Below are 22,242 nucleotides of genomic sequence, written 5' to 3' on the forward strand. Positions count from 1 at the left end.
GTTTCCTTTAGTGCTTGCTCAATATGCAGATTGAATAACATTGGGGAGAGGCTGCAACCCTGTCTCACTCCCTTCCCTACCATTGCTTCCCTTTCGTGGCCCTCGACTCTTACAACTACATCTGGATTGTGTACAAATTGTAAATAGCCTTTCACTCCCTGTATTTGACCCCTGCCACCTGCAGAATTTGAAGGAGAGTATTCCAGTCAACATTGTCTAAAGTTTTCTCTAAGTCTACAAATGCTCGAAATGTAGGTTTGCCTTTCCTTAAGCTATCTTCTAAGATAAGTCATAGGGTCAGGATTGCCTCATGTGTTCCAACATTTCTACGGAATCCAGTTATAGTTATGAAGTACAAATATTTGACATTTTGGTAGATAATTTCAAATGACAAGATCTTTATCATTACATGTAAATTTAATCCTCCTACTTGTGATAGTGTGTGAAATGGTTTTTGCACAAAACAACTTGACGTATGGTGCATAATGCATTTGGTTTGTAGTTTGCTTCTTTCTCTTAGCACATCCTTGCACACCTTCTTCTTGTTTCACCTTCAGTTGGTAGGTGGTCAGCAATGTTCACCACAGATTTGTAAGCAGCAGTTGGGTGCCCAGCAGTTCTCCTCCTCTTGATAATCACAACTTTGTTTCCGACTGCAATTATTTGGCATACAAGAAGGATAAGAAAATCAGTGGATGGAATTTTTTTATGGTGATACATCTCGGGAGTAAAGGGTTGACTTGAAGACAGCAAAACCTATAGGTGCAATCTGTTCTTACAAGAATTTAGTAGACCATTAGCAGGCTTAAGTCAGCAAGCTATTAGCAGGCTTCCCTTTAACATTAAGATACTCATGCATAGGAATAACATTCAGCAAATTTCCACTGGTTCTCTGATTATCTATCATGGGACATATATGTCCCAGTGGTAATGAAAGATTTAAAAGGATAGTAAACATTTCAGTAATACTTAGATCATGTTATATTTCTGGAAAACTAATTTCAGTAACCTTTTAAGATAGTGACATAATGTTTTTCATGTTATATGGCATAAAATACTCGTTGTTTTTTGTCATCTTCGCAGGACATGCAGATGATTTTAGTGTGATGTTTACATACATGTTTGGAACAAATCACACATACTGTGGAATATTTGGTGTAATTTATACTTACATACATGTGACATATTCTTCTGTTGCTAGGCAATGGTAGCTGGTCCTGTTCTACACATCTTTACATACTGACCAATTCCTTGCCATGCTAGATAAAGAGCTTTATTTATTTGTCATAGATTTTGATGCCTATGGGTACCATTGAGTCTTTGGGCAACATAGCCGAATAGTTAATCCTTAGCCACATTCTTCAGAAATTCATGTTGTGTAACTTTATTACATGAGCTCATTCAAAAAAGTATACAAAATGGTGTGCTCAGAAGTAACACCTCTGAATTTATTAAGTGAAAAGCCTTAAAGCTTTTTAAATAAAACAAACATTACTAACATTCTACATCTTTATTCTTCATATCTACATATTTGCAGCCTCCTGCTGCTAGAGGGCTTTTGTAAAACCAAACAATTGTAGTGTACAACATGGTGGTGTGCAACAAAATGTGTGCCGTAATTGATTTCTGAAGTCGAAGAGTTTGTTCACACCTAGAGGACCTTCTCCTTCAGCATGGCAATACCAGACCACACACAAGCACTGCAACAGTATGACACCTCGAGTTCACTGTCATCGATCGTCCTCCGTACAGTTTCGACTTGTCCCCATCTGATTTTCATCTGTTTCCAAAACTTAAATAACACATTCAAGGACTTCACTTTTGTAATGATGAAGCTGTGCAAGCAGAGGTGAGCCTGTGGCTCTGTCAACAAAGTCAAACATTATATAGTGACATTATCAAGAAACTGGTCTCTCATTTGGAGCAATGTGTTCTGTCACCACAGTGGCTGTGCTGAGAAAGAAACATGTAGATGTGAAAAATAAAGATGTAGAACATTAATAATGTTTGTTTTATTTAGAAAACTTTAAAAGTTTTCTCTTTAAAAAAATGGAGGCATTACTTTTCAGCATGTCCTTGTATGAATTCAGAGCAGACACATTTACCAAATGAAAAAATACTTGTAATGGCCACCTTCTTCTTCTTCATCATCATCATCATCATCATCGTCATCTTTTTCTGAGAGCCTATGTCTTCATCGATCTTTCATAGCATAGTGAAAATGAGTACAACAGATCATAGTTTGGCTGGAACATATGAGTACATTCTTACATCTTTTTTAAAAACAAACAAGCCTGAAGCTACAGTTCTTTGTTTATTTGGCAAAAATTGTAGAGGGATATCTTGTCTATAATGTTTCACCCGATGTCAAACTTTTTTCCAGTAGAATTATTGCAAGAGGCATGATGGTGTACCAGTTATCAGTAGTTACATTCCTGCCATAACTTACTAGAGGAATAATAAAATGTTACACTATTTCTGAAGGTTTGTGCAGTGTGCCTATGTGTATTTCAAAGTAAATAAGATAAAAATAGTCTTCCATATTTGTTTGGCTTTTTGGGCAGATATTGTTGGAAGAAACATCCTCCTCAAAATGGAATGAGTTGCTCATCAGTTGTCGCCTATTCTCCCAAAGTGTTTCAACTTCATTTAAAAGAACTGTTCAAATGAAAAGATATGAAACATCATAACAAGCAAACCAATTTAAATTTGTATATGCCACTTTGGGATGACATATTGAGGCATCCAGGAAATGGAAGCATGCATGCATTGTTACATCTACATCTACATCTACATTTATACTCCACAAGCCACCCAACGGTGTGTGGCGGAGGGCACTTTACGTGCCACTGTCATCACCTCCCTTTTCTGTTCCAGTCGCATATGGTTCGCGGGAAGAACGACTGTCGGAAAGCCTCCGTGCATGCTCGAATCTCTCTAAAAAATTCAGAGCTATGCCCTCAGCAGTCAAAGTGATGCTCAATGTCTTTTTCAGTGTCTGAGGTCTGGTACTCGTCAGATTCCTCGAGCACGGAAAAATCATAAACCATGACGTGTACTGTAAGGCTCTGTGTATCTTATGTAAGTCCATCAATAGCAAATGGCGTAGACTGCTCACAGAGGGAGTGATTCTGCTCCATGATAATGCAAGTTCACATCTCTCAAAGGTGACACTAAGTGTAATGGCCAGTTTCAAGTGGGAGCAGCTTGGGCATCCACCCTACAGTGCAGACATGTCACCCTGCAACTTCCATGTGCTTGATCTGCTAAAGAAGAGTCTCAAAGGGAAGTATTTCAACTTGGTTGATGAACTGAAGGACACTGTGGAGTAAAGACTTCAATTATACCTACAGAGTTGTTTATTACCTTTTCTTGTGAAAATGCCTCATACTTATGTTGAATTGGTATGATAAGTTAAGGAACAGTGGTGAACTTGTTAGTCTTTTTCCTCTCATTTATAAGGTTTTTATCACCAAACGAGATACACCAAAGTAAAATCAGGAATCTTGTATGTCATAGTAACTGCACATACATCAGGCCCATCTGTATCTTACGGATCTTTGCCATACGTAGAAACTTACAAAGCTTCCCATTCCTTTTTCAAAGGACTGAGAAAGCCATTCACCTTCACACAGTCTATCTTTTGCGGCACACTATCTGTAAAACTACCCATGACTGTTGATAATGTGCAAATTACTGAACATAAAAATGTCATCCATCAATTTATGACAAAAATAGAGAAAAGATTTCCACTAACGCTAAAGTGCCTGGTTTATAAAAAATTATGTTGTTGCTTTTGGGTCTTCCCCTGTGACTAAATGGTTTCATTTGCCATCCAGTCTGTCCATAATTACTCACGTAGCAATCTTTAGTAACAAATGAATTTGAGGAATCGTCAGTTGAAGAGGCAACCACATCTGAATCTGTGTGATGCTCACTTAGTTCAACATTGTCCTCTCCATCTTCTGAACTTTCCCCAGATAGAGACTGTTTATAATTAGTTCATAGCTGCTCTGAAAATCTCATCATGTTAGGGACTCTATGTTAAAATCTTTTAAATGTACAGTGAACACTTCCTAAAAAACGGGACTAATCAGAAGAATGATTGCGGCAGATTTACTTACAAGATGATGCATGTGAAAAGGATGAACAACAGAAGAAAAAACTCCCTGGTCAGATTGATTGTACACAAGCATCTTACATAGGGGGTTTAGTTGTAGACACAGAATAATATATTTGAATATACTGATGTAGGTACTCTGTAACTTTCTCTGTATGAGAAGATAGTTTTTGCACTGCTGGAATAACTCAAAAATGTTTGTTGTAATATGTGTTTTGCAACTGTAGGTACTTCCTCTGATTATGGAGTGAGCTCACCTATATGGGCTGTAGTCCTTTGTACAGATTCAAAGATATTGTTGATAAGTTCCTAAGGACATTTTGACAATTTTGAAGAAGAAACTTCTCCAGCCTGTAGTCACCATACGAGATGTTGATTTGGGCACAGTACATTTTCTTTCAAGCAATTCATAGACATGTTCAACAGATTCAAGTCTGGGAGGCATAGCATTTGAGTGATATCCTCACCCTGTAGCCTGTTGTCACAACTAAGCTTTGTGGAGACTAGAAGATGTGTCATCCACAAAAAGAAAGCAACTGCCATTTGGTATGCTATACATCCTAACACAGTTTAGTAACTAAAAACTGTCAGTTGCTTGTTCCACATATCCACCATTGTCGATTATCGCTCACACTATCACATCACATCATTATTAAACTTCAGTGTTTCACATTCTGCACCACTATTACATGGACACTGTCCAGTCATGTTAGTGTGGCCTCTTTGCAGCCGTGAGACGTGCAGGAAGAGTGTCAGTGAGATTCTGAAACGTACCAACTAGGATGTGGAGACACGCCAACTCCAGTGCTGAGGATCCATGGCACAGAGAGCCTGATGGAGGTGATCCCACAAATTCTCGATTTGGTTTAAATCTGGCAAGTTCGAGGGCTAGGGGAGTAGAGTTGACTCATCCTGGTGCACTTTGAACCGTGCATGTACACTGCGAGCGGTATGTCACATTGCATTGTTCTGCTGGTAGGTGCTTTCATGGTGAAGAAAAACAATCTGCATAGACATGGTCTCCCTGGATAGATGCATACTTGTGGTGATCCATTCACGGACAGACCTTCCGCGCCGTACATTCCAACAGCCCTCTTTAGGGTGGAGCATAAAACATGAATCATCTGAAAAGGTCATCTGTTGCCACTCATTGGACGCCCAGTTGCGGCCTTGATGAGCAGATTCCAGCCTTTGTCATCAATGAACAGCAGTCAGCGTGGGTCCTTGAACCAAGTGCCTGCTGTGGAGGCCCATATGCAGCAACGTTCACTGAATGGTCATTGAGGAGATTCTGTTGGTAGCCTCTTGCTTAATCTGGGTGGTCAGTTGCTCAACAGGTGAATGTCTATTTGCCCATACACATCTCTGCAGACATCGTTCATCTGTGTCACCTATGGTCCGTTGTGCACCACAGTTGCCGTGGCACATGTTTTGGCTAACATCATTTTTCATGCACGGTATACTTCAACCACAGCGGCACATGAACAGTGTACAAACTTACCTGTTTCGGAAATGCTCCCATGCATGGCCTGAAAGCCAATGATAATGCCCTTTGGGATGTCAGAAAAATTGCCCCATTTCCACATTATGACAATGACTGCACTCCCTGCCTCCCCCATCAGTCACACTTTATGTGGTGCTGCCACCTGCCAACTGTGAATGGTTACTGCTCATTACACTGAAGCACCAAAGAAACTGGTAGAGGCAAGTGTATTCAAATATAGAGACATGTAAACAAACAGAATATGCTGCTGTGGTTGGCAATGCCTATATAAGACAACATGTGTCTGGCGCAGTTGTTAGATTGGTTACTGCTGCTACAATGGCAGGTTATCGAGATCTGAGTGAGTTTGAACATGGTGTTATAGTCGGTGCATGAGGGATGGGAAACAGCATCTTCGAGGTAGTGAAGAAGTGGGGATTTTCCCGTTCTACCATTTAACGAGTGTACCTTGAATATCAGGAATCTGGTAAAACGTCAAATCTCCAACATCGATCTGGCCAGAAAAAGATACTGCAAGAACGTGACCAATGACGATTGAAGAGAATCGTGCAATGTGATCGAAGTGCAGCTCTTCCACAAATTGCTGCAGATTTCAGTGCTGAGCCATCAGCAAGTGTCAGTGTGCGAACCATTCAGGGAGACATCATAAATATGGGCTTTCAGAGCCGAAGGCGCACACATGTACTCTTGATGACTGCACGGCCACAAAGCTTTATGCCTCGCATGGGCCTGTCAACACTGACATTGGACCATTGATGACTGGAAACATGGTGTCTGGTTGGATGAGTCTCATTTCAAATTGTATTGAGCAGATGGATGTATATGGGTACAGAGACAACCTCATGAATCCATGGACCCTGCATGTGAGCAGAGAATGTTCGAGCTGGTGGAGGCCCTGTAATGGTGTGCGGCGTGTGCAGTTGGAGTGACATGGGACTCCTGATTTGTCTCGATATGATTCTGACAGATGGCACGTACATAAGCATCCTGTCTGATCACTTGCATCTGATGGACTTGGGCAAATCCAGCAAGCCGGCCGGAGTGGCCATGCCGTTCTAGGCGCTTCAGTCTGGAGCCGAGCGACCACTACGGCCACAGGTTCGAATCCTGCCTCGGGCATGGATGTGTGTGATGTCCTTAGGTTAGTTAGGTTTAATTAGTTCTAGGTGACTGATGACCTCAGAAGTTAAGTCACATAGCCATTTGAATCATTTGAGCCAAATCCAGCAGGATAATGTGACACCTCACATGTCCAGAATTGCTACAGAGTGGCTCCAGGAACACTCTCCTGACTTTAACACTTCCGCTGGCCAGACATGAACATTATTGAGCATACCTGGGATGCCTTGCAACATGCTGTTCAGAAGTGGTCTCCACCCCGTCATACTCTTACAGATTTATGGACAGCCCTGCTGGATTTGTGGTGTCAGTTCCCTCCAGCACTACTTCAGACATTAGTCGAGTCCATGGCACGTCGTGCTGTGGCACTTTTGTGTGCTCACGGGGGCTCTGCATGATATTAGGCAGGTGTACCAGTTTCTTTGACTCTTCAGTGTAGGCGGTGGGCACATTAATATGACTGGACTGTGCAAATAGTTGGTTGTCAGCCCAACATTAAATCAGAACTGATTAAAGTCAAAATTTGGTTCCATTTTATATGCATTCATTCATAATTTTCACCCACCAGTATTGTCAGGCACAAAATTTTGTTTTGTTAATGACTCTCACTCCATGGGCTCACATGGTTTGAAGTTACTTACCTTCACAAAAATGTCTGGTGACAATTTCAGTCGATAGTCAGAGCAAGCACTACTGCTCTATGCAAAATTAACTGCAGTTGAATTCCAGACTGCCACCTTTTAAAACTAATTATTTCCCCTTTACAAGTACTACTTTTATTCAGATCCATTTGCTAGTTGCCAATTTGTGTTGATTTCACTGTCAGGCAGCAGTAAGGTGCACTAGAAGATGGGAAATGGCTGAAATATGGAAAACAATATCATTGTATGTAAGTGATAACCACATTGTAGGTCTGAATTTATAATGCTGTAATATTCTTAAAGACACTGAAAAAAGTTACCAATCCTGGAAGACTGTGCTCTGATCTACGAATATCTCCCACTCTTTGAATGAGAGTCCACAGCTATGAAGTTATACTTCACTTCGCTACTTTGTTATTGTAATTGCACTTTATTTGTGTGTAAATCATTTGTATTCCAGGAGGTACAATATCTTATGCTGGAACTAAACAACTTGCACTGGCATTGGCTCATTGCAAAACAGATTGCAGCAAACAACATTGCAAAGACATTTCAAATTCTTTTCTCATATTTATATTAACTGAATGGCCATTTCTGGAGCTCCAACAGTTGAGCATCATACATGTTTGTTGTCATATGACTAGGAAACTGGAATGTCATTTTTCCTGTTACTCTAGTAACATGCCCCAAAAACACTTTCCTCAGGATTTTACAGGATACCTTGGCTTATTCCTTAATAGTTTTGACATTGTAAGTATGTTTACACATTTGGCATGTGGAATTACAGTTTTAAAAAACCACAAGGTTGTCAGTTGTAACAAAATTTATTTACATATTTCTTCAATAAATGCACCTTAACAGCACTTCTTGATTCTTTTTTCAGAAAAATGCTCAAAAATTGTTCTAAAAGATACTTCATTTTTAAAATTTCTCTTACTTATTTATGATAATTTATCATACTATGAGACTGAAGATTTTAAGTTACTTCACGAAGGAAGGAACTAGGTGTTGCAGAATTTCTGAATGGAAATTTAAAAATATGATACAGCAAAATCCGATGGGCAAATGTGAAGTTCCAGTTATCAAAATACCGATACTAGTGTTCTGCAATGTGAATCATGCATCTGTCAGTCTATTAGTTTATGTGAATATAGAGCACCTCATGAAGACTATCCATTGATTTTTGTTCATCTAGTGTCTATTTTTCTGAGTTTGTGGACTATAAAAGCAAAAAGTGAGATTGTTTTATTGGCTCAATAAGTGATGGTTACATCTAGTTGAAAGACCAGCTAAATTTGATTTAAATATTTATGAAAATGTGACTATGATTTTTCCAAATTAACAGGGTGATACATTCTCCGATTTTGATACGCTGACGGACAAGTTGGTCGCAGAGATCCTGTATCACGTGGAGGCCTGTGGACTAAATCCAGCAAAGATAAGCTTCATTGGACATTCGCTGGGGAACATCATTATACGATCAGCAATCACACGCCCTCAGATGAAGCATCTGCTGCCTCGTCTACACACCTTTCTTTCACTGTCAGGGCCTCATCTTGGCACACTGTACAATAATAGCGGCCTTGTCAACATGGGTATGTTAAATGCTATTTATTATTCACATATTATTGTAATATTGCACATACATAATGTTCAGAAAATTAAAATATTTTTATAATTCAGCAAAAAGAGTCAAAATTGAAATCATCAACTACTAATAAAAATAAACTAACATCCTGTACTCACCCAAAAGGGGAACCATGAAACAATCTAGAGAACATATGTTTTTATTGGCTCACTGATTTTTCTTTGTTGGGGAAGCAGTTTTTTGCTACGTTTCTCTTTTTTCTTCTTCTTTCACCTCCTACTCCATTTATAATCTTCCTATATCTTTGCAAGTGGAGAACTAAAGTAAGCCATTACAAACCTAAGAATTTTATTTACAATATTATGTCAGGTCATATTTGATTTGGTGCGTTAGCTATAGAATGGAAGGTACTATTTTTGGAATTAAACTGAACTCTCCATAAATGTAGAATAAGTTTTAGAAATTAACATAATTGCCAAATTTAGTTGTATTTTTACTTTTTGGCATGAAGGAGCCTCATGTAAAACTCTTTATCATGCTATTCAATTAACTAAATTGCACCTCCTCAAGTTCACTACAGTTTTTATAAATTTGCCCATGAATGTGGCATCCAAACATTCAGATAATCATCGACCTTCATTTTGGTTACGATGAAAAGAAATAGCTCAAAACTCATTCTCCTCACTTGTCACAGTATAATGAAAAAAAAATATATGGTGTAATATAATTATGAATGCAGTGATATGCAATAATAATGTGGCCTGTCCTTGTGAATTATGAAAGTAAAAAAAATGGTTGCCAGATAAGTTCGCATATACACTAATGTTAATCAGTTGGTCTTGTAGCACTATGTAAGTAGGGCAATGCCCCATGAAGGTCTGTGAATTTGCGAAGAAGGGATGGCTTGGGTGCCTCAGTGAGATGGACAGCCATACCATGGATGTAACCATAATGGAGATCTTATCAGTAGAGGGACCAGACTGACTTGTAGCTCATGAAGAAAGGCAGCAGCCTTTTCCATAGTTGCAGTAGCAACAGTCTGGATGATTGACTGATTGGTCTTTTAACATCAGTTAACATGACCTCACTGTGCTCAGAATGAGATTTTCACTCTGCAGCGGAGTGTGCGCTGACATGAAACTTCCTGGCAGATTAAAACTGTGTGCCTGACCGAGACTCGAACTCGCAGGAGAGCTTCTGTAAAGTTTGGAAGGTAGGAGACGAGATACTGGCAGAAGTAAAGCTGTGAGTACCAGGCGTGAGTTGTGCTTCGGTAGCTCAGACGGTAGAGCACGTGCCCGCAAAAGGCAAAGGTCCCGAGTTCGAGTCTCGGTCAGGCACACAGTTTTAATCTGCCAGGAAGTTTAATATCATCGCACACTCCGCTGCAGAGTGAAAATCTCATTCTGGAAACATCCCCCAGGCTGTGGCTAAGCCATGTCTCCGCAGTATCCTTTCTTTCAGGAGTGCTAGTTCTGCAAGGTTCGCAGGAGAGCTTCTGTAAAGTTTGGAAGGTGGGAGACGAGATACTGGCAGAAGTAAAGCTGTGAGTACCGGGCGTGAGTCATGCTTCGGTAGCTCAGATGGTAGAGCACTTGCCCGCTAAAGGCAAAGGTCCCGAGTTCGAGTCTCGGTCGGGCATACAGTTTTAATCTGCCAGGAAGTTTCATGACCTCACTGTGCTGTTACTGCAAATACCTGGAAGCAACGAGAAATCATAGGTGAGGGTATGCAGCTGTACTGTATTGCTTAATGATGATGGCATTCTCTTGGGTAAAATATTCCAGAAGTAAAATAGACCCCTGTTCATGTCTCAACATGGGAACTACGGGAAGTGTAAAATTGCCAGGAAACACAGAACTGGCATTACAGATCAGAATGTGGAATGTTAGATTCTTTAATTGTGTAGGTAGGTTAGAGAATTTAAAAAGCAAATTGGATAAGTTGAAGCTAGATGTAGTGGAGTTTGGTGAAGTCCAGTGGCACAAAGAACAATACTTTAGGTCAGGTGACTGTAGGATTGTAATTACAAAAAGAAATAAGAGTAACGCAGAAGTAGGTCTAATAATGAATAGAAAATGGGAACACAGGTAGGCTACTATACACCATAGGAATGTTTTATCGTAGCCATGACAGACATGAAGCCAGCACCTGTCACAGTTGAACAAGTGTACACCGTCCATCCAAAACGTTCCTAAACTGATTGTATTACTGGTGTACAAGCATAATCAGTACAGTAAATACTGTGGCAGTTTGAACTAACAACTGTAACCAACAGATGAACATTTGCCCAGTAAGCTGTGGGCAGGCAGTTTTAAGGAATAGATGTGGGAATGTAGTGTGCAATGTTGTGTAACAAATCACAGTGGAGGAACATCTCAGAAAAATCTCCAGAATGTTTTGAAGAAGAGAAAAGTGTGTGCAAAGTTTGTCCCCCATATCTTCACTCCTGAGCCAAAACAACGATGTGCGGCTGCCTACCGCAGCTTGATTGAAATGCAAAATTTTAGTATCTTATTTTTCTGGAAAAAATCATTGCAGGTGATGAGATATGATATCAATATGAACGTACTACAAAATGACAAAATCGTGAAATTCACATTATGGCCCAATGCTCTAATGACTGACAGACATTTAAGCCAGTGTAACAAGTGAGTTGAACAGTGTCCCAAAAATCCATTTCCTCACTGTTTCACATTGTTGTATGAACCTTCTGTGCATTGTACTCAAGTGGAGGGAGACTGTATAAAACACTTGACACATTAAAACCACGATTTTAACATATCTCTGTTTTTCATTAATCCAGTGTCAAAACTGTTTGGAGTGGCAGGGTGTATGCCAATTAGGTCCACAGATGATGAAGTGACTGAAAGAATGTATGATCAGATAGGAAAATTTAATTGTGATGGTGGTCTAGATGTTAATGCAGGAAAAGGAAGAGAAGGAAAATAGTAAGAGAAAATGGATTGGGGGAAGGAATGAAAGAGGGAGTCCCCTCGTAGAATTTTGCACAGAGGGTAAGTTAATCAGCACTGACACTTGATTTAAGAATCATGTAAGGTTTCATATTGATTATATTATGGTAATACACAGATTCTGAAGCCAGGTTTTAAAGTGAAACACATTTCCAGAGGCAGATGAGGACTCTAACCATAATTTATTAGTTATAGACTGCAGGTTAAAACTGAAAAAATTGCAAAAAAGGTAGAAAACGAAGTAGTGGGTCCCGTATAAATTGAAGGTACCAGAGACTATTAAGAGTTGCAGAACGAACATTAGACAACATTGGATTGAAATGGGGGAGAGGAATAAAATAGATGATGAATTGATGGACTTGGGCGTAGAGAATTCAGTAGGCAAAAAGATAATATCTAGTAGAAATCCTTGGATAACACAAGAGACATTAATGTTAACTGATGAAAGGAGAAAAATATAAAAATTCAGCATATGAAGCAGATGGAAGAGAATACACACATCTAAAACAATGAGACTGACAGGAAAAGCAGAATGACTAAACGCTTATGGTTAGAGCAGAAATCCAATGCTCTTGAAACTTGCATGACTGGGGAGAAGATAGAAGTGGCTGTATGAATTTCAAGAACCCTGGTGGCATGCCATACCTGGCATGCCATACCTGGCATGCCATACCAAGCAAAGAAGGTAAAGCTGAAAGATGGAAGGAATATATAGTAGAGCTGTTCAAGGGAAATGAACTGGCAGGTTGTCTTATGAAATGGGGAAAAGGAAGTAAATGAAGGTCAGATGAGAGATATAATACTGAGACGAAAGATGGACAGAGCATTGAAGGACCTAAGCTGGAACAAAGCTGCTGGATTGGACGGTGTCCCCTCAGAATTATTGAGATCCTTTGGAGAGCTAGCTATGACAGAAATATTCCACCGGGTGTGCAATACAAGGTGCGTTCCGTAAGTATTGCGACCAAATTCATAAAAAATTATTTATTGAATATATTCGTACAAATAATAAAAAAATTTCAAAATAGCACCCTCTTGCGTCGATACACTTCTGGAGGCAGTGTTTCCATGCCTGGAAGGCATCCTGGAATGCCTTTTCCAGAATGTCCTTTAGAGCTGATGTAACAAGCGCATGTATGCTTTCAATCGTGTCCCAATGTTTTCCTTTCATGACTCCTTTTAACAAAAAAAAAAAAAAAAAAAAAAAAAAAAAAAAAAAAAAGTCAGCGGGAGCCAGGTCAGGACTGTAGGAAGGCTGGGGAACCAATGGGGTCTTGATCCTGGCCAGGAAGTCATTGACAATGAATTGGCGTGTTGTTGTGGTGAACTTTCCACGTGTCCTTGATGTTGGTTCGGCAGTGCGAGACCCTCCTTTTCAGTATTTTGAGCACTCCCAAGTAGAAAGCTGAGTTCACTGTAGTCCCAGTAGGTACGAATTCGTGGTGGACAATGCTTCTGACATCAAAGAAGACAATGAGCATGGTTTTGATGTGTGCCTTCTTGGGATGGAGCGATGATGGGGGTGTGCCACTCTGAACTCTGCCTTTTTGTCTCAGGGTCGTACTAAAAAATCCACGACTCATCACCAGTGATAACTGAGTTTAAAAAATGAGGATTATTTTCAAACATTTCCAACATATTTTGGCAACGAAGCACTCGCATGTGCTTGTGTTCGTAGTCAACACTTTTGGGACGAGTTCGGCACACACCTTTCTCATGTTCAAATCTTCGGTCACGATGCAGAAAACTGTTGTTTTTGACATGTTCAGAGTTTGTGCTATCAATTGAAGGCTCAGCCGTCTGCCAGAGTTCAAACAATCGCGCATGAGCATCACATTTTCGTCGACTCATGTGGCTGATGGCCGTCCACTGTGAGGTTCGTCAGTGATCTCCTCTCAGCACTCCATGAACAACTTGTGCCATCGGAAAACTTGATTTGGACAAGTAATCATTCCCAAAGGCATGCTGAAGTAATGGAAACGTTTCGGTGGCGGACTTCCAAGTTTAACGCAAAATTTGATAGCGTACCGTTACTCTACAGAATGATCCATTTTACCCTGTTACATAAACTCAAAATGGGGTTGACGGTAATGCACGTCCTGACTCTCTGGCAGCTCGCAGCCAAATGAGACAAAGAGCATTTTGAAGCTAACACCTCCCTCCACTTAGCCCAGCCAGTTACAACATGCTGTGGTGTACTGTTGCATCAGAAAAAAATTGGTCGCATTACTTATGGAACGCGCTCTGTATAGATGAGATGGGTGAAATGTACTCAGACTTCAAGAAGAATGTAATAATTCCAATTCCAAAGAAGGTGGGTGTTAACATATGTGAATACAACTGAACCACCAGTTTAAGTAGTCATGGATCCAAAATATTAACTTGAATTATTTATAGAAAATGGAAAATCTGACAGAAGGAAACCTTGGGAAGATTTGTTGGGATCCTAGAGAAATGTAGGAACACGCGAAGCAGTACTGACCCTAGACTTCTGTTGGAAGATAGGTTGAAGAAAGGCAAGCCTACATTTTAAAGAATTTGTGGATTTAAAGAGAGCTTTTGACAACATTGAATGGACTACACATTATACCACTTGTACAGAAACCAGACTGCAATTGTAAGAGTCAAAGAACATGAAAGGGAAGCCATAATTCAGAAGGGAGTGGGATGCAGCTGTAGCATATGTCTGTTGTTATTAAATCTGTACAATGACCAAGCAATAAAAGAAACCAAGGAAAACTCTGGAAAGGGAAGTAAAATTCAAGGGAAAAAAATAAAAAATTTGAAATCTGTTGATGGCCTTATAATTCTGTCGATACGACAAAGGTCTTGGAACAGCAGCTGAATGGAATGGAAAGGGTCTTGAAAAAAGATTATAAGATTAACATTAACAGAAGTAAAACAATTTTAATGGAGTGTATTCAAATTAAATCTGGTGGTGATGTAGGGGTTAGACTAGAAATTGAGACACTGTCAGTAACATAAGGTTAGGTTAGTGTTTTTTAACGTCCCGTCGACAACGAGGTCATTAGAGACAGAGCACAAGCTCGGGTTACGGAAGGATGGGGAAGGAAATTGGCCGTGCCCTTTCAAAGGAACCATCCCGGCATTTGCCTGAAACGATTTAGGGAAATCACGGAAAACCTAAATTAGAATGGCTGGAGACGGGATTGAACCGTCGTCCTCACGAATGCGAGTCCAGTGTGCTAACCACTGCGCCACCTCGCTCGGTAGTAACATAAGACCTTTCCTATTTGGGCAGTAAGAAACTGATGATGGCAGCAGATTATTAAATGCAGACTGGCTGTAGCAAAAACCACATTTATGGAAAAGAGAAATTTGCTCATCTAAAATAAATTTAAGTGTTTGGAAGTCTTTCTGAAGGTATTTATATGGAGTGTAGCCTAGTAGGGAAGAGAAACATGAGCATCAAGCAGTTCAAATGAGAATAGAATAGAAGCCTTTGAAATTCGGTTCTGCAAAAGAATGCTGGAGATGGGTTGATCATGTAACTGATGATGTACTGAATCAAATTCGGGGGGAAAAAGAAATTATAGCTCAATATGACTAAAAGTAAGGATGACAGGCATGAGTACAGTAACCTGGTTCAGGTAGATATGGGTTTTTGTAGTTATTCAGGGATGAATAGGCTTGCATGAAATGGGCTAGCATGGTGAATCAGTCTTCGGACTGAAGACCACAACAATACAACAATGAGCACAAAAGGCAACATGGATTTGATTAGTCTTTTTGCTTATCATTGAATACGGTTAACCAGAATGAACTGAGAGTCACTTCACTGAAATAATTTTGACCAGATGCTGACAACAGTATCAACCATGTCCACAACATGACATGTACTTATTAAAAATATCAGTTCATTGGCTGTGCAGTCTTCTGCATTCGCACACACACACACACACACACACACACACACACACAAAGAAAAAGGAAAAAAAAGAAAGGTATTCCATGAAGGAAGAATCAGATGGAAATTGGCACATGTGATGTACAGGGTTATTACAAATGATGGAAGCGATTTCACAGCTCTACAATAACTTTATTATTTGAGATATTTTCACAATGCTTTGCACACACATACAAAAACTCAAAAAGTTTTTTTAGGCATTCACAAATGTTCGATATGTGCCCCTTTAGTGATTCGGCAGACATCAAGCCGATAATCAAGTTCCTCCCACACTCGGCGCAGCATGTCCCCATCAATGAGTTCGAAAGCATCGTTGATTCGAGCTCGCAGTTCTGGCACGTTTCTTGGTAGAGGAGGTTTAAACACTGAATCTTTCACATAACCCCACAGAAAGAAGAAAGAAATCGCATGGAGTTAAGTCGGGAGAGCGTGGAGGCCATGACATGAATTGTTGATCATGCTCTCCACCACGACCGATCCATTGGTTTTCCAATCTCCTGTTTAAGAAATGCTTCTGCTTTAGCCTTTTCTGTAAGATTTTCCAAACTGTCGGCTGTGGTACGTTTAGCTCCCTGCTTGCTTTATTCGTCGACTTCCGCAGGCTACGCATGAAACTTGCCCGCACGCGTTCAACCATTTCTTCGCTCACTGCAGGCCGACCCGTTGATTTCCCCTTACAGAGGCATCCAGAAGCTTTAAACTGCGCATACCATCGCCGAATGGAGTTAGCAGTTGGTGGATCTTTGTTGAACTTCGTCCTGAAGTGTCGTTGCACTGTTATGACTGACTGATGTGAGTGCATTTCAAGCACGACATACGCTTTCTCGGCTCCTGTCGCCATTTTGTCTCACTGCGCTCTCGAGCGCTCTGGCGGCAGAAACCTGACTGAAGTGCGGCTTCAGCCGAACAAAACTTTATGAGTTTTTCTACGTATCTGTAGTGTGTCGTGACCATATGTCAATGAATGAAATCGCTTCAATCATTTGTAATAGCTCTGTACATATATAGACAAACAGCTGGTTACAATTTTAGAAAAATTGAATGCTATATTCAAAATTCTTTTACAAATTGACCAGGTCAGTAGTATGTTGGTCCATCTAGGGTGCCTATGCAAGCAGTTATTCAACTAGGCATTGATTAACAGAGTTGTTGGATATCCTCCTGCGGGATATCGTGACAAATTCTGTCCATTGGCATACCAGTTGTCAAAACCCCAAGCTGTCTGGAGGGCCCTGACCATAATGTTCCAATTGGTAATAGATCCACTGATGTTGATAGCCAAAGTAGGGTTTGGCAATCATGAAGACAAACAGTAGGAACTCTTGCCTTGTGTGGATGGGAATTATTTCTCTGAAATATACTGATCAGCCATAACATTATGGCTACTTACCTACTATTGATACAAACCTGTTCAAGCAATAGCAGTGTCATCTGGAGAGGCATGACTGACAGTCAGACTCGTGCATGGTGCATGTAGTATCAGTGAGTGTGCTGCCCATGTTTAGAATGGGGAAGGCACACGATCTATCTTAGTCTGACCGAGGGCAGATTGTGATGGTCCAGAGGCTTATCACAAGCATTTCGCTAACTGCATGACTGGGGTGTTCGAGGTGTGCTGTGCTGAGTGTCTTCAAAAAGTGGCAAAACCGAGGTGAAACCACGTCGAGGTGTCATGGGGTTGGGCAGCCACCCCTCATTACAAATGTCAAACGTCATAGGCTGAACAGACAGGTAGAACAGGACAGGTGGCGAACTGTGGCAGAACTAACATCATTCTTTAATATCGGGCAGAGTACAAGTGTGTCTGTACACACAGTGCATCGAACACTCTGAATGGTGGGCTCTGCAGCTGACGACCCGTGCATGTGCCAATGTTATCACTACAACTGAAATGGGCACGTGACCATCAGTACTGGATGTTCATGCTGTGGCAGAGCATTGCACGGTCTGATGAATCTCGACACCTCCTTCATCATGCTGATGCGAGGGAGCGAGTCTGTCATCTTCCAGGGGAACAGGTCCTCGAAGCCTGTACTGCAGCCTGAAGAAATGCTGGCAGTGGCTCCATTATGCTCTGAGAAACATTCACATGTTCATCCGTGGGTCCATTGGAGCTTGTGCAAGGCACCACGATGGCCAAGGAGTATCGTACACTGGTTGCAGACGACGTACACTCCTTCACGATAATCACGTTTTCCAATGCAGCGGCATTTTTCAGCGAGATACTGCACCGTGTCACAAGGCTGGGTGTGTGATGGAGTGGTTCGAGAAACGCAGTGGCAAGTTTGACTTGCCAAATCTGAACCCAAATAAACACATCTGGATTGTGACCCTCTGTGGTGTCAGAGCCCATCGCTCCCCCCCCCCCCCCCCCCCTCTCCTTTCCTCCCCCCCCCCCCCTTCCTCCTCCTCTCCCCCTCTTCCTCCTCTGCCCCTGGAATTTACAGGAATTAGATGACTTTTGTATGCAGATGTGGTGCCAACTCCCTCCAGTGGCTTACAAAGACCTCATTGCTTCCCTGCCACAATGTTTCGCCACTGTTATCCATGCCAAAGGTGGGCTATCTTTTAGGTAGTCAGAATGTTCTGGCTGATAAGTGCGTAAGCCCCAGGTGGCTTTCCATGAAAGACACCGAAACATGGTGTGGAATATCATTGACCATGAACCATGGACCGTGCCGTTGGTGGGGAGGCTTGCGTGCCTCAGCGATACAGATAGCCGTACCGTAGGTGCAACCACAGCGGAGGGGTATCTGTTGAGAGGCCAGACAAACGTGTGGTTCCTGAAGAGGGGCAGCAGTCTTTTCAGTAGTTGCAGGGGCGACAGTCTGGATGATTGACTGATCTGGCCTTGTAACACTAACCAAAATGGCCTTTCTGTGCTGGTACTGCGAACGGCTGAAAGCAAGGGGAAACTACAACCGTAATTTTTCCCGAGGGCATGCAGCTTTACTGTAAGGTTAAATGATGATGGCATCCTCTTGGGTAAAATATTCCGGACGTAAAACAGTCCCCCATACGGATCTACTCAGGAGGACATAGTTATCGGAAGAAAGAAAACTGGCATTCTACGGATCGGAGGTGGAATATCAGATCACTTAATCAGGCAGGTAGGCTAGAAAATTTAAAAAGGGAAATGGATAGGTTAAAGTTAAGATAAAGTGGTAATTAGTGAAGTTCGGTGGCAGGTGGAACGAGACTTCTGGTCAGGTGACTACAGGGTTATAAACACAAAATCAAATAGGGATAATGCAGGAGTAGGTTTAATAAAGAATAGGAAAATAGGAATGCGGGTAAGCTACTACAAACAGCATAGTGAACACATTATTGTGGTGGCCAAGATAGATACAAAGCCCACGCCTACCACAGTACTAAAAGCTTATATGCCAACTAGCTCTGCAGTTGACGAAGAAGTTGAAGAAATGTATGATGAAATAAAAGAAATTACTCAGACAGTGAAGGGAGATGAAAATTTAATAGTCATGGGTGACTGGAATTCGACAGTAGGAAAAGGGAGAGAAGGAAACGTAGTAAGTGAATATGGATTGGGGGTAAGAAATGAAAGAGGAAGCCCCCTGGTAGAATTTTGCACAGAGCACAACTTAATCATAGCCAACACTTGGTTCAAGAATCATAAAAGGAGGTTGTATACGTGGAAGAAGCCTGGAGATACTGACAGGTTTCAGATAGATTATATAATGGTAAGACAGAGATTTAGGAACCAGGTTTTAAACTGTAAGACATTTCCAGGGGCAGATGTGGACTCTGACCACAATCTATTGGTTATGAGCTGTAGATTAAAACTGAAGAAACTGCAAAAAGGTGGGAATTTAAGGAGATGGGACCTGGATAAACGGACTAAACCAGAGGTTGTACAGAGTTTCAGGGAGCACATAAGGGAACAATTGACAGGAATGGGGGAAAGAAATACACTAGAAGAACAATGGGTAGCTTTGAGGGATGAAGTAGTGAAGGCAGCAGAGGATCAAGTAGGTAAAAAGACGAGGACTAGTAGAAATCCTTGGGTAACAGAAGAAATATTGAATTTAATTGATGAAAGGAGAAAATATAAAAATGCAGTAAATGAGCAGGCAAAAAGAAATACAAAATCATCAAAAATGAGATCGACAGGAAGTGCAAAATGGATAAGTAGGTACGGCTAGAGGACAAATGTAAGGATGTAGAGGCACATCTCACTAGGGGTAAGATAGATACTGCCTACAGGAAAATTAAAGAGCCCTTTGGAGATAAGAGAACCACTTGCATGAATATCAAGAGCTTTGATGGATACTCAGTTCTAAGCAAAGAAGGGAAAGCAGAAAGGCGGAAGGAGTATATAGAGGGTCTATACAAGGGCGATGTACTTGAGGACAATATTATGGAAATGGAAGAGGACGTAGATAAAGATGAAATTGGAGATATGATACTGCGTGACGAGTTTGACAGAGCACTGAAAGACCTGAGTCGAAACTAGGCCCCGGGAGTAGACAACATTCCATTAGAACTACTGACAGCCTTGGGAGAGCCAGTCCTGACAAAACTCTACCATCTGGTGAGCAAAATGTATGAGACAGGCGAAATACCCTCAGACTTCAAGAAGAATATAATAATACCAATCCCAAAGAAAGCAGGTGTTGTCAGATGTGAAAATTACCGAACTATCAGTTAAATAAGCCACGGCTGCAAAATACTAACGCGAATTATTTACAGATGAATGGAAAAACTAGTAGAAGCTGACCTCGGGGAAGATCAGTTTGCCGTAGAAATATCGGAACACATGAGGCAATACTGATCCTACGACTTATCTTAGAAGCTAGATTAAGGAAAGGCAAATCTACATTTCTAGCATTTGTAGACTTAGAGAAAACTTTTGACAATGTTGACTGGAATACTCTCTTTCAAATCCTGAACGTGGCAAGGGTGAAATATAGGGAGCGAAAGACTATTTACAATTTGTACAGAAACCAGATGGCAGTTATAAGAGTTGAGGGACATGAAAGAGAAGCATTGTTTGGGAAGGGAGTGAGACAGGGTTGTAGTCTCTCCCTGATGTTATTTAATCTGTATATTGAGCAAGCAGTGAAGGAAACAAAAGAAAAATTTGGAGTAGATATTAAAATCCATGGAGAAGAAATAAAAACTTTGATGTTCACCGATGACATTGTAATTCTGTCAGAAACAACAAAGGACTTGGTAGACCAGTTGAACGGAATGGATAGTGTCTTGAAAGGAGGATATAAGATGAACATCAACAAAGGCAAATCAAGGATAATGGAATGTAGTTGAATGAAGTCGGGTGATGCTGAGGGAATTAGATTAGGAAATGAGACGCTTAAAGTAGTAAAGGAGTTCTTTGGGGAGCAAAATAACTGATGATGGTTGAAAAGAGAGGATATAAAATGTAGACTGGCAATGGCAAGGAAAGCGTTTCTGAAGAAGAGAAATTTGTTAACATCGAGTATAGATTTAAGCGTCACGAAGTTATTTGTGAAAGTATTTGTATGGAGTGTGGACATGTATGGAAGTCAAAGATGGACAATAAATAGTTTGGGCAAGAAGAGATTAGAAGCTTTCGAAATGTGGTGCTACAGAAGAATGCTAAAGATTAGATGGGTAGATCACATGACTAATGAGGAGGTATTGAATAGGACTGGGGAGAAGAGGAGTTTGTGGCACAACTTGACTAGAAGAAGGGATCGGTTGGTAGGACATGTTCTGAGGCATCAAGGGATCACCAATTTAGTATTGGAGGGCAGTGTGGAGGGTAAAAATTGTAGAGGGAGACCAAGAGATGAATACACTAAGCAGATTCAGAATGATGTAGGTTGCAGTAGGTACTGGGAGATGAAGAAGCTTGCACAGGATAGAGTAGCATGGAGAGCTGCATCAAACCAATCTCTGGACTGAAGACAACAACAACAACTGCAGTGCTGGAAGGGTGCCATGGATGACAACCAAAATGGTCATGCTAAAATGTCACCCCCAGACTACGACTCCTGGCTGTTTGGCCATATGTCAGGTGATAATCAAAGTGGTATATGGCCGCTGTCTGTGGCGTCTGCAGATGCATCTTCACTGGTCATCATGGCTCAGTTCATCACTAAAGATAGTTCTACTGCAGTTGATGAGATTCTAGGCGAAACGTGCCCAACACCACTGCAAACCAGCTCATTGGCATGCAGAGGTTAATGGTAGTCAATGCAAGGGGCACCATGAGCTCAGCCTCTCCTTTCTGGGGGCCACTTATTAATGGTTCTCGTGGTCACCGAAGTACCAGTTGCACATCAGTTCAATGGTAATGATGAATCCAGGGCTCCTGGTGCCCCTCTGACAATTTCTCAGTCCTCACGTTTTGTCGTCTCTCTAG

The 22,242-nt window shown here is 41.1% G+C and overlaps 1 protein-coding gene across 2 annotated transcripts in view; it reads left to right on the forward strand.

Annotated features, from left to right (window-relative positions):
* LOC126473532 (protein FAM135A) overlaps nt 1-22,242 on the forward strand; it is a 572,632-nt gene that overhangs the window by 529,849 nt on the left and 20,541 nt on the right. For both annotated transcript variants that reach the window (XM_050100643.1, XM_050100644.1), the window contains one exon: nt 8,730-8,979. In XM_050100643.1, the coding sequence (XP_049956600.1) occupies nt 8,730-8,979 (250 nt within the window). The remainder of the gene's footprint in view (nt 1-8,729; nt 8,980-22,242) is intronic.

This window comes from Schistocerca serialis, chromosome 4 (assembly GCF_023864345.2).
Source record: "Schistocerca serialis cubense isolate TAMUIC-IGC-003099 chromosome 4, iqSchSeri2.2, whole genome shotgun sequence".
In the NCBI taxonomy this organism is placed as follows: domain Eukaryota; kingdom Metazoa; phylum Arthropoda; class Insecta; order Orthoptera; family Acrididae; genus Schistocerca; species Schistocerca serialis.